The sequence below is a fragment of the Lissotriton helveticus genome, chromosome 6 (genome assembly GCF_964261635.1).
Source record: "Lissotriton helveticus chromosome 6, aLisHel1.1, whole genome shotgun sequence".
In the NCBI taxonomy this organism is placed as follows: Eukaryota; Metazoa; Chordata; class Amphibia; order Caudata; family Salamandridae; genus Lissotriton; species Lissotriton helveticus.
The window spans coordinates 332271584-332288800 of record NC_136067.1 but is presented as its reverse complement, the minus strand read 5'-3'; the positions used below and the strand labels follow the sequence as shown (position 1 = coordinate 332288800).

The 17217-nt window shown below is 38.2% G+C and overlaps 1 protein-coding gene across 3 annotated transcripts in view; it reads right to left on the bottom strand.

Moving 5' to 3' along the window:
* Window positions 1–17217, bottom strand: part of NBAS (NBAS subunit of NRZ tethering complex) — a 2361081-nt gene that overhangs the window by 1757661 nt on the left and 586203 nt on the right. For all 3 annotated transcript variants that reach the window (XM_078647778.1, XM_078647779.1, XM_078647780.1), the window contains exon 21: window positions 16835–16971. In XM_078647778.1, coding sequence (XP_078503904.1) covers window positions 16835–16971 — 137 coding nt within the window. The remainder of the gene's footprint in view (window positions 1–16834; window positions 16972–17217) is intronic.

Below are 17217 nucleotides of genomic sequence, written 5' to 3'. Positions count from 1 at the left end.
AATGTTTTATAGAGAAGCATACACCATTATGTCCTTGTCATAATTTTGCAAACCATTACTTTTCCCCAAAAACGATTTTCAAATTATATTTTGAAAACACTGCACATGTGGAAATTACTTAAAATGTCATGTACATATGGTGGTTCATCTGTAACAAGATAAGAAGCTTAGGGATACATTTATGATGACTGGTGCAATAAAGTGGACATTACTTACTTCATTGGTAGGCCTTTACATGTATTATCTCCTCTGTATTCTTCATCAAGCGTAACTTTGATCTGCAACCCTGAGTAGGCCTCACCTTAAACAAACCTCTGCATAGGCCACACCTTATCGTCATCCTGAATTAATCATTTAAAATGCTAGGGACAGATTTATGATAGGTGTATGCATCTTTTGCGCCACTGTGCGTCACTTTTGTGACGCAGTGGCGGTGCAAAAGATTTGCTATGAGGCGAGAAAATTACAAATTGATGCATTTAGGCAGATGTGTCATGGTGTAAAAAAAACGTGCCACATGAAACCGATGCAGCAGTGGATGTGCCAGTCATTTTGCGCCGCTGTTCCGCCACCCATGGTGTGCTGCATTTACAATGCGGCGCAGCATGGGGCAAAAATGGCACAGATGCGTGACGTATCTGTGCTGTAAAGGTGGCGCATTGCTGGAGTTGTATCGTAAGTGCGATGCAGCTCCAGCAAGGCTCAGGGGTGCCCCATCTATACAATGCTGCGTCAAGACCTATGCAAGCTTCAAGCAGGCGCAGGGTTTTGAAGCAGCTTTCTCCTATCTGATTGTAAATGCGGCACACCATGGGTGGTAAAACAGTGGTGCACATTAACTGGTGCATGCCTGGGGATGTGCCATTTAATATAAATCTGCACTTTAACATTTGAGTATGTGCAGGGGACACAGAGTCGTTGAGGCTTATCCAAGGTTAAGAACAGATGAGTCCTGTTCAGTGAAAAATTAGACATAGGCTTCACCTGCTCAGCATCGCTGGACATGGTTAAATAATAGCTGCAAAATGTTACTCTTGTTAAATAATTTTACTATTATAATCTGTGAGATTTGTCTCTTACTCTGCAACATCTCATTGTTGTTATCTTTCTTTAAAGATAAAGACAACCTCAACATGAGCGACAATCTGCAATCAGTTGATTTTGACCTCATCATTGAACTTGTAATTGAAACATCAGTGGATGTTGATCCATTGGATGATTTAAATCCTGAGGATGAAGAAGAGCGTGATGAGGATGCAGATTTGTCTGAATTATATGATATCGGATGGGAAGCTGACTTGCTTCAGCCTTTGGAATTATAAACATTTATTTTTAAAATTTATAATCAATAAAAAGTAAAAAGGTAAACCGTTTAATTTAAAAATAAAAACACCTTCAAAAACAGGTTATGTGTAGTGTTTTCAATAAAATATTAAAATATGCTCATAAAATTAGATCAGATTCACATATAAAATAGCATAGGTAACATAAATATAAATGTCATTTCTTTTCTGGTATTTCTGTATTGTAAAAATGGCAATGACTAAAAAATCTTCAAAATAAAATGTCAAGTAGTGTGTTATGTTTTTGATCACTATTACTGATTTACTGTTTGATAATAATGTTTAATAACATTTTTTATTATCTTTTTCCTCAGATTCAACTGCAGATCATTTCAAGATGCCTACAAAAATAAGAGAGATAAAGGCTGCAAAACGTGAAAGACAGCAGGAGAAAAAAAAAATGCAGCAGTCCTCTAACAAAAAGATTTCTCAAGCCATGAAGAAAGCACCGGGTAAGAGCTCTAAATATTTCATAAGAAATATTTGTAATAAAAAAAATATTAGTACAGAAAATGTTTCAATCCATAATATGACAAGTAAATCAAATGGAAAGAAAAGGACAAATGAAAATGTTACTGCTAGAGCAAGAGATAAATCTGTGCATGATAGTAGAAGGAAACAACAGTTTTGGGAGATTCGTAAACGAATGTTCCGCAACAGGATAATTGGCAATTTGTTAAAAAATATTAAGAAAGGTCAACAGAAATTAGTTTTTTATAGGAGAAAAAAAAAAGTTGAGAAAGTTATTGATCAGGCTTTTGAAATTAAACGTAAGTTATTTATTTTGATAATCAATAGAATTAGGAAGCTAAACAAGGAAATTTTTGATTTCAAAAGAAATAGTAGATGGAAGAGAATAGTTAATCGTAGTAATTTTTGTGAAGTTTTTTCTGGAGAATGGATACATAGTTCAAGCTGTGAGGCATTTTTTAATGAAGAGAGTTATTTCCAGGATAATGATTTGGTGCATGCAGTTGACATCAGTGGTCGTGCTTATGAAATGAAAGATGGTTGTCCAGTTGAAAAAGAAAAACTTGTGACAACAGAGGCAGAAGAGTTGTTAGGTAATGAGGTTTTAGGAAGACGTGCTAAGGGTCCTGTGTACACCTGGAAGTGTAGTAGTATTTGCAGTGTGCGACAGGATTCCATCAATTTGCTTTGTGATTTTGTACGGACATTTAACAAGAAAAGTTTAAAGCAGAAAATAAGGTTGTTGCAAGAATTAGATCCTTGCAGAGTGAGAGAAGTGACAGGTTTGCATGGTCATTCACTGGCTTGTCTTTCCAGGAGAGTATGCCAGAGTGTTTTTCATCATTTCAGGATGCTAGCAGTGCATCATAACAAAGTGAGGAAGTTAGTTAGAATGTTGTATTATGCTAAGAGTCCAGCAATTATGCTGAAACAATTATGCGCTGCTCTTTTGCATGGTTCTGAAATAGATGTGAGGAATATATGTGAAGAAATTGAGTTTTGTTACTTTGGAAGTAAAGAGGAGAATGTTGAAATTGAGCAAGAAATAGAGGGTCATTTGGAAGATACTGTACATGTTTCCAGTACAGATAATTTCCAGAGGGAAATTGCGACGTTTGACATGAAATCAAGTGAGAGGCCTAATTTCACTTGTGTGTGTTGTCGACGCACTTATTATAAGAATCAGACTAAGTTAGTGGATTTATATGCAAAAAGTGAAAGGGAAAATAATAGTGAATGGAAGGATTTTGCAACATACTTGATGGTAGAAAATTGTTTTGATTTGGGATTGGATCAACGTGTGTGTACTTATTGTTGTAACAAATTAAAACAAAACCAGATGCCTGCTAGAGCAGTTCATAATAATCTGGAATTGGTTGAGATTCCTTCTGAATTGAAGGATTTAAATACTTATGAATCTATTTTGATTCAAAGTATCCATCCCTTTCAGGCTATTGTAAGAATGGAGCCAAAGACAGGGAAATTGCCTCCATCAGATTTACAGAGAGGGTTAAAGGGAAGAGTTGTTTATTTGCCTCTAGATTTGAAGAAAAACATTAACACAATTGGAGTAGAAAAAGTGGAAGAGGAACCTCTGGTTATCTTAGTTAATGGGGTTCCGACAAAGAATAAGAAAATATGGCAAGATTTAGTAGATGTTAGGAAAGTTAAAAAGGCAACATTGTATTTGAAAAAAAATAATAAATACTATAAGAATGTATATGTTGCAGAAGAGGAAGTAAGTGAGGAAGAGGATAGCGATTTGTGTGCTGGCCAAATTGAGAAAGTAGAACCCTCTACTAGTGAGGAAATATATGAACATTATAGTGTTCATCCTTTGCATTCAAAGGAAGTCATGGGGAATGCTATTGAGTTGTTTCAAATGAAACAAGCCAAAGGGAGTCCCATTAGTGTTTGGGAGGAAAGTTTGGAAGCTCGGTGTTTCCCACAGCTTTTTCCAACAGGTCAGGGAGGAAGATATGATGAGCGACCTCATCAAATTCCTGCTTCTGAATACCGGACTTTGCGATTGTATGCAGGAGATGCTAGGTTTCGACAATGCATTCCTTATTTGTTTCATCTCCTGTTTGAAAGCGATCTGTCTGGACTGTCATATGCAGTGAACCACATCTTGAAAAGTGGTATACACATGCAAAACATCTCGGCAAGTGATTTTATGGATAAAGTGAATGTCCAAGATAGTATTTTGGAATCTCACCTGATTAATCTCATGGCGTGTCAGCGTGGTACTAATGAGTACTGGTACCGTCGTCATGGTGATTTAAAATGTATGCTGAGGAACTTAGGTACTCCCACATGGTTCCTCACTCTGAGTTGTGCCGAGTATGGCTGGGAAGACTTACTTCAATTTCTACGAGAGGCAAATGCTAACGTAGAAAACATCGAATTCAAGACACCCGGAGAACTGTGCTCTTTGGATCCAGTCAATGTATGTAGGTACTTCAATCATAGATTTGAAGCTATGATGTCTTTCATCATGAATAAGAAGAATCCACCTCTTGGAGAGGTGTTGGATTTCTTCTGGAGAAAGGAGTACCAAGCAAGAGGAGCTCCTCATATACATATGTTGCTGTGGATCAAGGATGCACCTAAATTTGGAACGGATCCAGAAGACTCAGTGATGAGTTTCATCCAACAGTATTCTACGTGTGCTGTTCCAAACGCAAAGGAGAAGAAAAGCCTAAGAGAAAAAGTTCTGCGTTTCCAAAGCCATCGATGTGGAAAGTACTGCCGTCGTAAATTCCGAAACAAAGACAAGTTCTACACCAAATGTCGTTTCGGCTTCCCACGACCGGTGATTTCTAAAGGAAGAGTAAACAGTTTGATGTCTTCGCTGCGACATAATGTGATGAAGAAATCACCTAAAAACACTTACAATTTGAAGAGGAACGAAGAGTCCAAGTATATCAACGACTACAACCCGGTGATTTTGTCCATGTGGAATGCTAACATGGATATACAGTTTGTGGCTGATAACTGTATGGCTGTGGCTCGGTATGTGACGTCGTATATCACCAAAAAAGAGAAGACAGAATTGAAGGATATGTGGGAGGACATTTCCCATGAAAAGAGCCTCAGCAAGAAGTTGTACAGTTTCAGTCTGAAGATGTTGTCGCATCGAGCAATCGGAGCGTACGAATGTTCTGACCGGTTGTCTTCAGCAAGTCTCTATGCCAAGTCCAGGAGTATCGTTTGGGCGAGTCTTGGTCTTGCTGCAACGCGTAATCGAGTTCTCAAACCTGTGCGGGAAATTGAGTATTTGGCGGAAAAGGAGCCAAACAGTACCGACATTTTGAAGACAAACATGTTGGATACATATTATCCAAATCGAAGCAGTCACCTAGAGAATGTTTGTCTGTATGAGGTTCTGCAAAATTACATGTTCAAGAGGAACATCAAAGAAGATACTGAGAAAGGAGTGTATGCTGTAATAGGAAGTGAGGGATGTCTGGTCAAGCAAAGAAAATGCCACTTGATAAACCATCGAAAATTGAGTGGCGAATCTCCTGAAAAAAAGGAGTTTTTCTATTTAGCACTTTTGCAACTTTTCAAGCCTTGGCGTGCAGAAGAGGAACTGCTTGGAGATTTCCTCTGTTACGAAGACTCTTTCAATGCCGCCAAGGAGACCATAGAATGTCCTGCTTTTCCCAAATATGTAGAAATGTTGAATGCGGAAATTGAGCAGGAAGCAACGATTGCAGCCGAGATTGCCAGAGACAGTTCTCAGGACAGTCAGAGTTCTGCTTCATTGAGTCAGGATCCACTAGGAGGACCTCTTATTGAAAATGAAGCTGCCACTGCTATGAATGAGGTGGAAAGAGCCATGGCACATGCTCAAGAGGATGCGGTTAACTTAGAAGAGTTGGAAAGGCAACTCAACGTTGAGCAGAGGAAAATATATGACGAAGTTACCATGCAAATTGATCATGGATTAAGTCATGATAAGAAAGAGTGCTCATGTACGTCGTTGAAACCTGTCCGACTGTACGTGAGTGGAGAAGCGGGAACTGGAAAAAGTTTCCTCATTAAAGCAATTTCATGCTATTTGCAGGAAAGGACAGAGTCATCACTGTCTTGTGTTGTCACTGCTCCAACTGGACTGGCAGCACATAATATTAAAGGGATTACTTTACATCGTTTACTGATGCTGCCAGTGGAGCATGACAACAAATTAGAATATCACAAGCTATCTGGAGATGCTTGTTTTGAAGTTTCAAGAATCTTGAGGAAAATGAAACTTCTTATCATTGACGAAGTAAGCATGGTTTCCAATGTCATGCTTGCCTTTGTGCATTTGAGGATGCAAGAAGTTCTCAAAACAGAGTATGATGTGTTATTCGGTGGCAAACACATCATTGTTTTTGGAGATCTTCTGCAGCTGACACCAGTGAAAGGGCAACCTGTGTTCAAAATGCTCACGCATGAAGATACCAGGAAGTGCCTAGGCAGCATTGGCAACGTCAATATATGGTTAAACTTCAATTATGCTGAACTGCATGAAAATATGCGTCAGGCAAAGGATGAAGTTTACAAGACTATTCTACAAGATGTTAGAATTGGAAAAGTGACCGAGCATGGGAAAGAAGCTTTACATGCACGATTACTGTCAAATTTATATCCAGAACAAGATGTTGTGCCTGAGAATATTTTTCAGAAAATTACTGATAAGAAATCTGGAATATGTTTGATGCCAACTCTTGCAGAATGTGCAAAATTTAACAACAAAATGTTGCATTTAGAAAAGCAAGAGATTGTGAAAGTGGAAGCTATTGATAGAGTAGAGCATATGGGATCAACAATTATTTTGTCTGAGAATCTGAAAACAAAATTGGATTCATTAGAGAAGAGTATATCTAAAACTGCAGGTTTTGAAAAGACTCTGAATGTGTGCTTGAACTGCCGTATAATTTTAAGAAGGAATTTACATGTTGAAAGAGGTCTGGTAAATGGATCAATGGGTAATGTTGTTGATTTTGTGAAATACAGAAATAGAGATGGAATTGAATTTTTAAAAATTAAATTTGATGGCATTGAGGAAGTACAGCTAATTGCTCGTTGTTCTGCTAGATTTTTGCTTGTAAAAGACTTATATGTTCGCCGTAAGCAGTTCCCTGTTTGCTTGGCATATGCGGTGACAATTCATAAATCGCAAGGTTTAAGTGTAGACACTGCATTGGTGAATATTGGCAGTTCTGTGTTCAAGGAGGGTATGGCATATGTGGCATTGTCACGAGTTAGAACTTTATCGGGATTGTACTTGATTGACTGTGATGTCAGAAACATTTGTGCAGATCTAGATTGTGTTAAGGAATACAATAGGTTAAGAAGAGAGTATGCGCCACATTTGCCTCAGTTTCCTTTGTTTGAGAAACGTCTGGTAGGCCGGAAACGAAGAAATGAGAACAATACTGGGCAGGTTGTAGCAAAAAGACAAAAAGTGAATGAACCTAAAATTACAAGCAGAAACAAAGAGGATTCTGTTGAAGATGTTGTTGGTTTTCAGTTTGAAAACAGTTCTGGTGTCAACTGCTATGCTAATGTAGTAATTAATGTTTTGTTTTCTCTAAAAAATGTAAAAGAAGAGATTGTGGTCAATTCTGATCAAAGATTTTGCAGTTTGTTAAATTCTGTGTTAGAGAAATGTACCACTGATAGAAGAAACATAGAAAGTGTGTCTGAAATTAGAAATCTGTTAGATAGATGTTCAGGCCAAACACAATTCTCTCAAAATATTCAGCAAGATTGTCAGGAGTTTTTAATGTATATGCTTCATGTATTACATGCTGAAGGTGTAGATGTAGATCAGCTGTTTGGGCTTTCTTATCAATGGCAGCATGACTGCGAGAACTGTATGGTATCAAGTACTACTAGTGTAGACTCAGAAAGATTTGTATATTTAACTTTGCCAGACAGTAAATCAGTCTCCTTTAATAAGCTAGTAAAAGCTGCTAATCACAACATGGAGTGTAGCCAATGTAAATCTGAAATGATGTCCACATTATTTATACGAAAATATGGCCAGTACATCATTTTAATGTTCCAACGATGTAGGCCTGATGGAACAAAATTGACAACTTTAATAAAAAATTTTGTAGCTTCGCAGTTGTCAATATCAGGAAGGACTTTTGTAACTACAGCAATTATATATCATGACGGCCCTTCAATATCATCAGGACATTACACAGCTTATTTAAAGTCTAGAAATGGCTGGTCATTCTGTAATGATTCTGTTGTAATTTTCAAAAAAAAATTGCCGTATGACCTTAAAAACTCTTACCTGGTGTTTTTAAAACCAAAATTTTAGGAAAATAATCTCGGGATATGATCTGTGGAATTTCAAGAAATTCTAATGGCTCCTACACAATTTGGCCTTGAGGATAAGTGTAGTTCAGAGACATAACTTCTAATCATAGGATTGGACATCATGGACATGTATGTGCAGTTTAAATGAGTTCAGAAAAACTGTTTCTTTTCATAAGCTAATTAAAGCAGCCAATCAAAACATGGAGTAGAGGGAATGTAAGTCTGCAATGCTGCCTACTGTTTTACATTACTTTGTGATTAAAAGTGATGTAGAGAATTAAATAATTGTAGTACTCATAGAGGTAGTGTAAGTCTGCTTCATATTAAGCAGTATCAGTGTCATACGAAATGTAGAACATGACTGAGCAAGAAGGGGAAGATATTACTATTCCAGGATTGTGAAAATGATCTTCAACATTTTAATTCTGAAAGTTGCGGGAATGCCAAATGATGGGATTGGCTAACAAGAAATCCAAGAGTTATACATGGCTCTGACAAAATTTGGCCTTGTGGAATCTTGTGGTAGAGAGCAAGAAGTCATTTATTGTATGTAACATGTTTTTAAAAACGATGGAGATTTTCTTTCAGAAACTGGTGGGCTGAAAGTAATAACAGCACAAAAGAGTATAAGCTATTCATAGGACATCCTTGGACGTCATGGAAAGTAAGTTAACTTTAAGGAGTTCTGATTTTTGATTTCTGATCTTGTATGGGTTTTTTAAACACAATCATTTTGATTGTGTTTTTTTTTCCCCGCTGTTACATGATGAATACCTTCAAGTCACTGTTTTTAGTGAATTTTGATACATTCTGAGAACAGCAAAAATAAACCATTTAACATGTATAATTAATTCTGTAATGTTTCCATTTATGATGTATATGTAGAACTGTGTAGAAGGCATGGAGAAGGTGAGGCTTCTGTAAGTGTCAAAGTTGTTGCATGCAGTGCTGCACTTCTGCGTATTCTTTGATATGCTAGACTACATCTGCACAATGAGATACCTAAGCAAAGGAAACAGAAGTGATGTGATTGTGAAATGAGGAAAATAAATTGCATGTATTTCAATTACATCACCTGTGTTTCCTATCATTACGAATCACATTGTGCAGATCAAGTTTAGGTCTGTCCAGGGAAACATAGGAGGTTTGGACTTTGTTGAAGATTGCAGTGGACATGACTCACTTCATTGGTAGACCTTCACATGTATTATGTCTTCTATTCTCTTCAACAACTCGAAATTTCATCTGCAACCCTGAGTAGGCCTCACCTGAAACAAAACTCTGGATAGTAGACATCTTATTGGCATCCTGAAGCAATTATTTTAAATTTTAGTGTCTTGCGACACTTTTCTGAGACAACAGCAATGCAAAAGATGCACCATGTTTTAAGATAGGCCTCACTTCATCTGCATCAAGATAGTGTTACTTTAAAATGTATATCTTTAGGACTGTGTAGCTTCTGTAAGTGTCAAAGTTATTGAAAAACTGTTTGTCCTTCAATCTTTGCCCTTGTCTTTTGTAATTTTTCAATACATGTTTTTATATTTTTCAAATGTTTGTTCTCTCTTTCACAGATTGAAAGTATAAAAATAAAAAGTGAGGAATTTAACGACAATTATAAGGTAAGTATTTTGTACTCTTTTCGTTACATTTCTATCACATTGAACTACTATTAGTTCCACTGCTTCATTTCTTTAATCCTCAGTTTCCTGCCTTTGCTACTTCCCTCATTCCTTTCTCTATTACCTACTTACTCAACTCCTTCCTCTTTTTTTCTCAGTCCCTCTCTTCTCATAGTTCCTCACTCTTGTTCACTCACTCCGTCTCTATTACTCTTAGTGTCTTTGACTGATCACTGTATCACTATTTGTTCATAATGCTTTCTCTGTGTAGTTGAAGCACACTAAGGGGCATATTATGAATGCAGCCAATAAAATTATTGCTCTTTTTATTGGCAGAAAACTGGTGCAAAAGCGGCTTTAGCGGCAGTTTTCTGCCGCAAAAGCAGCTTTAGCGACACATTTCTGCCTATAAAAGCTGCAAAACTTTTATTGCCTATGTTGATAATATGCCCCTATGTTATTTACATTAGGGCTATATTGTCCAGTATAACAATCAAAATTGCTCTCCAAAGACACCAGGCAAAGCAGACGCTCCCTCAAACAGATCACCAAGCGCAATTTACCCTACTTACAATCTAGCCTGTTCTCTGTCGAGACTTTAGCAATCTTTAGAGCACAAGATAAGATTTTTTTACATGGAAGAGCCATACGTATTGCAATTCTACTTAAGAAACAAGCATTGGCATAGACAATAGGTCTCGCCTTTGGGACCTTATACGTGTTTAGCCATGCAACAGTTGATGTTGCTGCACCAAGGATATTATGCTGCATAACTAAAGACTTAGAAGGTCCAAAAGTCGATACCTATTGGGTATGCCAATGCTTGTTTTTCTTTCACTTCGTTATCTATTTTGTTTTTCACAATTATACCATCTTCTGTCTGTTCTTTGGTAAATAGATCTATTAAATAGTATCTCTTCTTTACTCCCTATAGCTGTCTTTCTTGAAACATCACTCTCTGTTTACTTTCCTTATACTTACTCTTTTTTTTAAAAAAGTTTTTTTTTTGGTTAGCTCCCGGTACGCGTACCGGGAAGCTAAACCGGAAGCGAACCAAAAGAAATAGAGCTTGCCAGAGTGCTAAACATTCTAGCAATTTTTTTGGAAAGGGAAGGTAGTTCTGAAAAGAACTTTTTTTTTAATATTTTTGTTGTTTTATATTTTTTTTGTATTTTTTGAACATTTTTTGTTTTTTTTGTATTTTTTGAACGATTTTATATTTTTTTGGGTTTTTTTGGGGGGGGGGGAACAACAAAAAACAGGCGTTGAAAAGGGCTCAACAGGAGCAAAAAAAAATTACTGGGGGCGGTTAGGGCAATTATGATTGTCATAAGCCAGGTTGATGGCATTAATACTCATGTTACCACATGATATCAACGCTCCACAGTGCATACAAGTATGTTTCATGTGCCCAAAATTCTCTTGGATGTTTGGCACAGTTTCCCGTGCCTCTGCTGGTGTCAATGATATTGACGATGTTGACCTGGCCACAGGAGTTGCTGTTGGGTTTTGTTCCATATCCCGTATTTCCGCCCGGCTGTAATTAAGTGGATGCTTCCTGGTCATGTGCCGATGCATGGTATAGTTCCCATAGCTATACTTTTTATCAGTCCCTCTTGATAATTTCTCTTTGCAGATGAGGCAGGTCACATACCTCGCATTCACTTTCTTTTGCCCTGGAGGGATTGAATAAAACTGCCAGATGAAACTGGCTTTCCTATGGGAAACCCGGGGCACCTCTTCCAAGAACTGTGGTTCTTCTCCCTCCTCTTCCTCCATTTCTTCCTCTTCCTCCTCTGTGTTGGTGATCACCTGGGGAGGTGGTCCTCTCTTCCCATGAGGAGGTGGAGGTGGTGGTGGGGGTGCACCAGCTGAAGCAAGTACTGAAGTCATTTCTCAAGTATTAATAAAGGTCTTCCTCTCACAATGATGAAAGTCAGAGTGAGGAAAGAAGGAGGGGTTTTCATCATTTGGAAAAAACAATACTTCTCAACCAATGAAAAGTGTTATTTTTAGGTCACCTGACCTAGCCTTCCATAATTATGAAACTAAAAGTGAAATGAACCAATGAAAAGCTTTATTAACAAGTCACATGACTCTAACTTTCATGTTACGCGCTGCGGAACGCTCCCCGGTTAGCTTCCGGTTCGCTGCGCTTCGCGCCTCGGTCCGCGCCCGGGGACACTTCCGGGTGCGCTAACGCAGTACGTCACAAGACGCATTTCGCGGCAACGCGATACGTCGCGCTTTCGCGCCGCGGATCGCTTCCGGGGAGTTGCGTTTCGCGCCTCGGTCCGCGCCCCGGGGCACTTCCGGGTGCGCTAACGCAGTACGTCATAAGACGCATTACGCGGCAACGCGATACCGTAACTATGTTGATTTGTTACCGGTTCGCGGACCGGATCGCGGAATCGAATTGAGCTAACGGGAAGCTTCCCGGTTCGCGGACCGGGAGCGAAACAAAAAAAATATTTAAAAAAAATTATTAATAAACATATAAAATATATTTTTGGATTTAAAGAAGAATACATTTTACAGCTATAGATATTAGCTTTTAAAAAACCAATGAAATTCACTGAAAAAACCATAGGTTATAGACCATATATAGTTAGGAATTAGCATTTACAAAACCTTGAAAATTCACTGAAAAAACCATAGGTTATAGACCATATATAGTTAGGAATTAGCATTTAAAAAACCTTATTTTACTCACACAAAACCATTGAAATTCCATATATAGTTAGTTGCACTAACTATATATCGCGCACCCGCAATCCACTGCTGATCATGTCACATATTACATCATTCATGACATGGTCAGTGACATCACTGATGACATCACTGATGACATCTCAAATGACATCACTGATGACATCACTGATGACATCTCAAATGACATCACTGATGACTACATCCAGTGACTGTATAATTCTGTAAAGTTAAAATATGTCTTACATATTGAAGAATGAGTGGATGTATAAGTGTCTTGATGAAGGATTTAGTAGGGGCATGGCTGACTGTATGAGTGACTGATTAAATGTGTCTCACTGAGTGCATGGGTTAGTGACTAAACTGTCTTAATTTGTGCATCATTATGTCTGTTGTTCTGTAAACTGCTGCATGTGTTGATCATTAGCTATATGATTAACTGTATGGGTTATTGATTGGTTGCCAAAGCATTTGTATGGGAGACTGAGTGTGTGTGTGGGTGGCTGGGAGGTGTATGACTCTCTGCATAGATGTGTGAGCAGTTGATTGACTAGATGTATGGGTTCAAAAGTGCATGTGGAAACAGCTGTATGGCCGGTTGACTGTGTGCATGAGTGTATTGGTGAGTGAATGGATATCTCAGTGCTACATGTCAAAGTAAGTACATATGTAAAACACAGTACATGTGAAAGTTGACATATATAAATAACTGTGCATAAGAGCCAGTGAATGTGTGAGTGGCTGTATGGATTATTGTGAACTTGTATCAGGGATTGTATAACAGAGTAAATATGTTTTAGTATATGTTTGAATAAGTAAGGTGTGTATAACTGTATAGTTGAGGAAATGGAGGTGTGATTGATTCTTTGCATGACTGACTAAGTGTCTGAGTAACTCCATGGATGAGTGACAGTCTATGAGTGTCTGTTTACACTGAGTGTATCTAAGGTTATATTAGAGTCTGAAGAGGTTCATCGTATTATCACATGATTGATGTCATCAGTGATGTGATCAGTAATGTCAAATGAGATGTCATCAGTGATGTAATCAGTGATGTCATTTGAGATGTCATCAGTGATGTCATCAGTGATGTCATTTGAGATGTCATCAGTGATGTCATCAGTGATGTCACTGACCATGTCATGAATGATGTAATATGTGACATGATCAGCAGTGGATTGCGGGTGCGCGATATATAGTTAGTGCAACTAACTATATATGGAATTTCAATGGTTTTGTGTGAGTAAAATAAGGTTTTTTAAATGCTAATTCCTAACTATATATGGTCTATACCCTATGGTTTTTTCAGTGAATTTTCAAGGTTTTGTAAATGCTAATTCCTAACTATATATGGTCTATAACCTATGGTTTTTTCAGTGAATATATATATATGCAAAAAAGAAGGAGAGAACTCTGGGTAGGTCTCAGTTTAGGTGGAAAGCAGCTCCTGGTAGAGCACTCTCAACACCAGCGACACTCTAGATCTGCTCACCTCAAATGTCTGTTTTTCTATCAAAGTTTTTAAGCATAGGATTAGCACAGTGCTATCCATGCCGAGATAGAAAATGACAAAGTCTTTTGCCATTTAAACAGCAAAGTCTTTAAGCATATGACTAGTACAGTGCAGTCCTTGCCGAGCTGTAAAATAACAAAAGCCATTTATCACTCCAGGCACAATATTACAGCTTTGAATTGGTAAAATACCAACTCAAGCCAAGGGAGCACCCAGTATTAAGTCAAAACAAAATTGGAAACACTGTCAGGGGTTGCTTTTACTCATTTCAGGTTGGCTTGAGTTGGTATTAAAAACTTAAAAACTTTGATAGAAAAACAGACATTTGAGGTGAGCAGATCTATAGTGTCGCTGGTGTTGAGAGTGCTCTACCAGGAGCTGCTTTCCACCTAAACTGAGACCTACCCAGAGTTCTCTCCTTCTTTTTTGCATAATTTATGCGTCACTCTATGCCTGAAAGGGTTTTGTTTTGACTTAATACTGGGTGCTCCCTTGTGTCTGGACAAAGCTATTACTCTCTGAAGAGCTCTAATTAGAGCGAAACACTGTGTCAGGGGTTGTTTTTACTCATTTCAGGTTGGCTTGAGTTGGTATTTTACCAATTCAAAGCTGTAATATTGTGCCTGGAGTGATAAATGGCTTTTGTTATTTTACAGCTCGGCAAGGACTGCACTGTACTAGTCCTATGCTTAAAGACTTTGCTGTTTAAATGGCAAAAGACTTTGTCATTTTCTATCTCGGCGTGGATAGCACTGTGCTAATCCTATGCTTAAAAACTTTGATAGAAAAACAGACATTTGAGGTGAGCAGATCTAAAGTGTCGCTGGTGTTGAGAGTGCTCTACCAGGAGCTGCTTTCCACCTAAACTGAGACCTACCCAGAGTTCTCTCCTTCTTTTTTGCATAATTTATGCGTCACTCTATGCCTGAAAGGGTTTTGTTTTGATATATATATGTATATATACTTATAAATATTCTTCTCTACCTATTAACACTTTATTAAAGTGGTAATGGGTACGGGAAAAATACCAAACCTAATATTTACCTACAATGAATGGCGTAACAGAACACAGGGAAACTCTAAATGAAAATATTAGCCAATCAGCTAATGACTTGTCATCGCTATATAACTTGGTAGTACTGCTGTACTACTGCAGCCACAGATATAGCTAAATGAAATACACTAAATATGTATACAATGCTTACCCTACTTATCTGCAGTACCCCAAATAATCACCTGTGTACCATAATATATAATCTTTCCAAATTTTGTAAAAACCCTACTGATAGTTTTTGCGCTATGCGAAATACAAAAGTCTATGTAAAAAGCATTGGAATGTATGCTTGCTTTGGGGTCTCCCTTTTTTCTTTCCACACCCTTGACGAAATACAGCAAAACGTTCAGGACTCTAAGAATGAAATAGAGACAGTAATACTGCAAAGTTTTGCGGACATTCGTCAAACGGTTGCAAAGTTATTAAGTAAAAATAAAATAATTGAAAAAATCCCTCTCTCCAGTCATCCTAACTACAAAGGGTCTATGGCAGCACTGTAATATATATATATATTTGCAAAATGTTCCAGGATACAAACCCAGAACTAATTGTCTGTGTAACACTTGACTTAACCGCATGTGTGCGGCGGCTTTTCCCGCTGTGTGCGGCATTTTTTATATTACCGCAATACATGACTAGCTCAGCTCGTCATCCGCGTACGGCAGGTAACGCTGATGACGAGCTGAGCTCGTCATCAGCATAGAAGGGGTTAAGACATCTCAACCAGCGCCCCCTATACACCAGACCATATTTCCTCAGTGAACTATCTCTGCCTCATTATTTAAGCAGCCCTGTGACCTTCAACTGCACATCATCCAGTTCTCCCCTGCTTTACACTCCACAGTGCTTTAATTGGGGCCATCACCGCTGCTCCAAGTATTGTTCACATCAGCATATTTAACTTTTCTCCTCAAGAAAAACAGTTCTGCATTAATAAAAACCCCTCCCTTACACACGATGACAATATGGGGGTATTTGGTGTACTTTACTAAATTTATTGCATATGTTCTTTTTTATTTCAAAGGATTTTATTAGAAAAACGATTTTTTTTTTATACAGTACAGATATATACAGCATAATTGCATATGTTCTAAAGACATTTTTCAGGACTGGATTTAGGTGCGCAAATATGATGGGAAAGCCACTGCAGATGTTTGTGAATACCTAAAAAGTTACCTCTAACGTTCCCTTTTGGAACACCCATGTTTAAATCCTTTTCCCTAAATATACATCTGTGGAATATTTAAGAGTCAGACAAGATTTTAATCAGTGGGTATAATCCATCTGCGAGAATAAAGGTTCACAGATTCTGATATGAATCTGCAAAGCTCATTTGCACTAGCCAATTTCACTTTCTAATACTTTAACTTAGCATTCAACCTTGCTCAATGTAATTGACATTTATGTGCATAATCAGGGCCAGCAGTCTGGGCATTATTCCCCAAGCCCCGCGCTCGTGCAGCAACATTTAGCTATACATTTTAACACAAGCCTGCTCGGTTTATTAATGTACAGGAGGCTGCCACGGATACCAGTCAGTAGATGCTGCGACACACTGAATCTGCAGTGTGCTCTACAAACTTGCAGGATATGTTTTTTTTTTGTAAGTTAGAGAAAGGTCCAAATCCTATGTGGACCCCTTGAAGTTGTTGACCCGGGCCCCTTAAAAACGTCTGGCAGAACTGTGCATAACGCGCAAAAGAAGAGCAGTTTCTAATCTTTTACCTTTTCCTTCAAGAACATTTTCCAACACTTTGAAAAACGCAGAAAGACTAAAGGTGAGAGCACACATTCTTACCAGGCCTCAGGGAGCAGGCTTCTGTATTTATGAGGCGAGGTGGTCTCTGGGAAGTTGGAGAGAATTGCCAGGTGATGAGGCAGCAGCTCGGACCCGTGGTAGGTGAACAGAATCCCCAGCGCCTGCACATTGCTTTCCTGCAAATGTCAAAAAGTCAATGTAATGGCATGAATCCTCTTTTGGACAAGGATCACAAGTTGCATCAGGCTCCCTGCTGTTATTGCCATGCTCTTTTATTTAATAAGTGTCGCCAGGGAAACGTTAAATGTTGGTTATGTCAGGAAAAGGCAAGATCAAAGATTACAATATTCTACAGGGTGCCATGAAGCAATGAACTGTTTCTAACTCTGTTAAGAGCAACAACACGATTTACAGAGCGCGTC